Source organism: Otolemur garnettii, unplaced genomic scaffold (genome assembly GCF_000181295.1).
Source record: "Otolemur garnettii isolate 467f Iridium unplaced genomic scaffold, OtoGar3 scaffold00041, whole genome shotgun sequence".
NCBI lineage: Eukaryota > Metazoa > Chordata > Mammalia > Primates > Galagidae > Otolemur > Otolemur garnettii.
This window is the reverse complement of record NW_003852436.1, coordinates 1,355,834-1,356,942: the sequence shown is the minus strand read 5'-3', so window position 1 is coordinate 1,356,942 and position 1,109 is coordinate 1,355,834. Positions and strand designations below refer to the sequence as shown.

At 32.7% G+C, this 1,109-nt stretch overlaps 1 protein-coding gene across 1 annotated transcript in view; it reads left to right on the top strand.

Moving 5' to 3' along the window:
- Positions 1 to 1,109, top strand: part of MGAT4D (MGAT4 family member D) — a 64,332-nt gene that overhangs the window by 35,177 nt on the left and 28,046 nt on the right. Inside the window, exons 8-9 of the mRNA XM_012805387.2 lie at positions 16 to 130; positions 986 to 1,020. Coding sequence (XP_012660841.2) covers positions 16 to 130; positions 986 to 1,020 — 150 coding nt within the window. The remainder of the gene's footprint in view (positions 1 to 15; positions 131 to 985; positions 1,021 to 1,109) is intronic.

The following is a 1,109-nucleotide window of genomic DNA, read 5'->3' as shown; positions in this document are numbered from 1 at the left end:
TTGTTTTTTTTCCAGCTGGAAGATGATATTATAGCTAAAGAGATGTACCTTACAAAAATAAGGAATTTTGTACATAATATGACATCACATAAGTGGTTTTACATTGAGTTTTCAATTCTTGGATTCATAGGTAAGTAATATATCTATTTTGTTGGATCAAACTTTTAGCACATGGTAATCTTAAAAATTCTTAATAGTTTATCAAAGAGTTTATTACTAAATAAAAAGTAAAGGCATGATTTTTATAAAGACACTATTTTAGTAGTAAAATCAAGTATCTGAATTTTGGGTAATGTAGTTTTTAAACGAAATTTTTTTCTGACTAGGCAATAGAAGGAAATGTATGTATATATGTGTATACACACACCACACACACACGCATGCTCTGAGTCTGGCACACGTTAGCTCAATGACTAAGATGTACTTTTCTCTGTTTCACAGAGAAAAATTCTTAAACTGAGAGAATTAAAGTTGCAGAAAAGAAGATTCTAGCTCAGTACTCTAAAGTCCCTGAAATTTCCAGTAGACCAAAGCTGACATTCTTAAACATACAGAAAAGTATATGAATTACAGACACCACAGAAAAGTTCCTGCAACTGCGCCCATACTGTGATTTTTCGTTTTTTACAGTTCGTCCATGTGCTTTCCTTTGCCTTTCTTCCATTTTTCTTTCCTCACATTCATCTTCTTTTTCAACTTTTTTTCTTTCTTTTGAACCTCAAGGTTCTAAACTGAACTGTCACACTCCTCATTGCAGGGTGCGAGACATTAGTCATTCATGCAGGAGGGCTGTCTTTTTTTACCCTTTTGTTGAATCTATACTTCATGCATAATATATGTAATATAAAAAAGAATAAATCTATAGTTGTCCATTCCATTAACGTGGACAAGAGGAAAACACTTCATTTCTTTAGCAATCAAGTTTAAAACACTAATAAAGTTAGAGAATGATAAAGTAAAACATCTTATCCGCTTAAATATTCAGGATTACCAGTTCTGAGGGCAAATGAGTATAAGCAGGTTTGGAGTAGCCAGTACTCTCAAGAAATCCGTTTTGATAACTAATGAAAATTTATTGCCTAAATCTACCACCACTTTCTCCTGCCCCC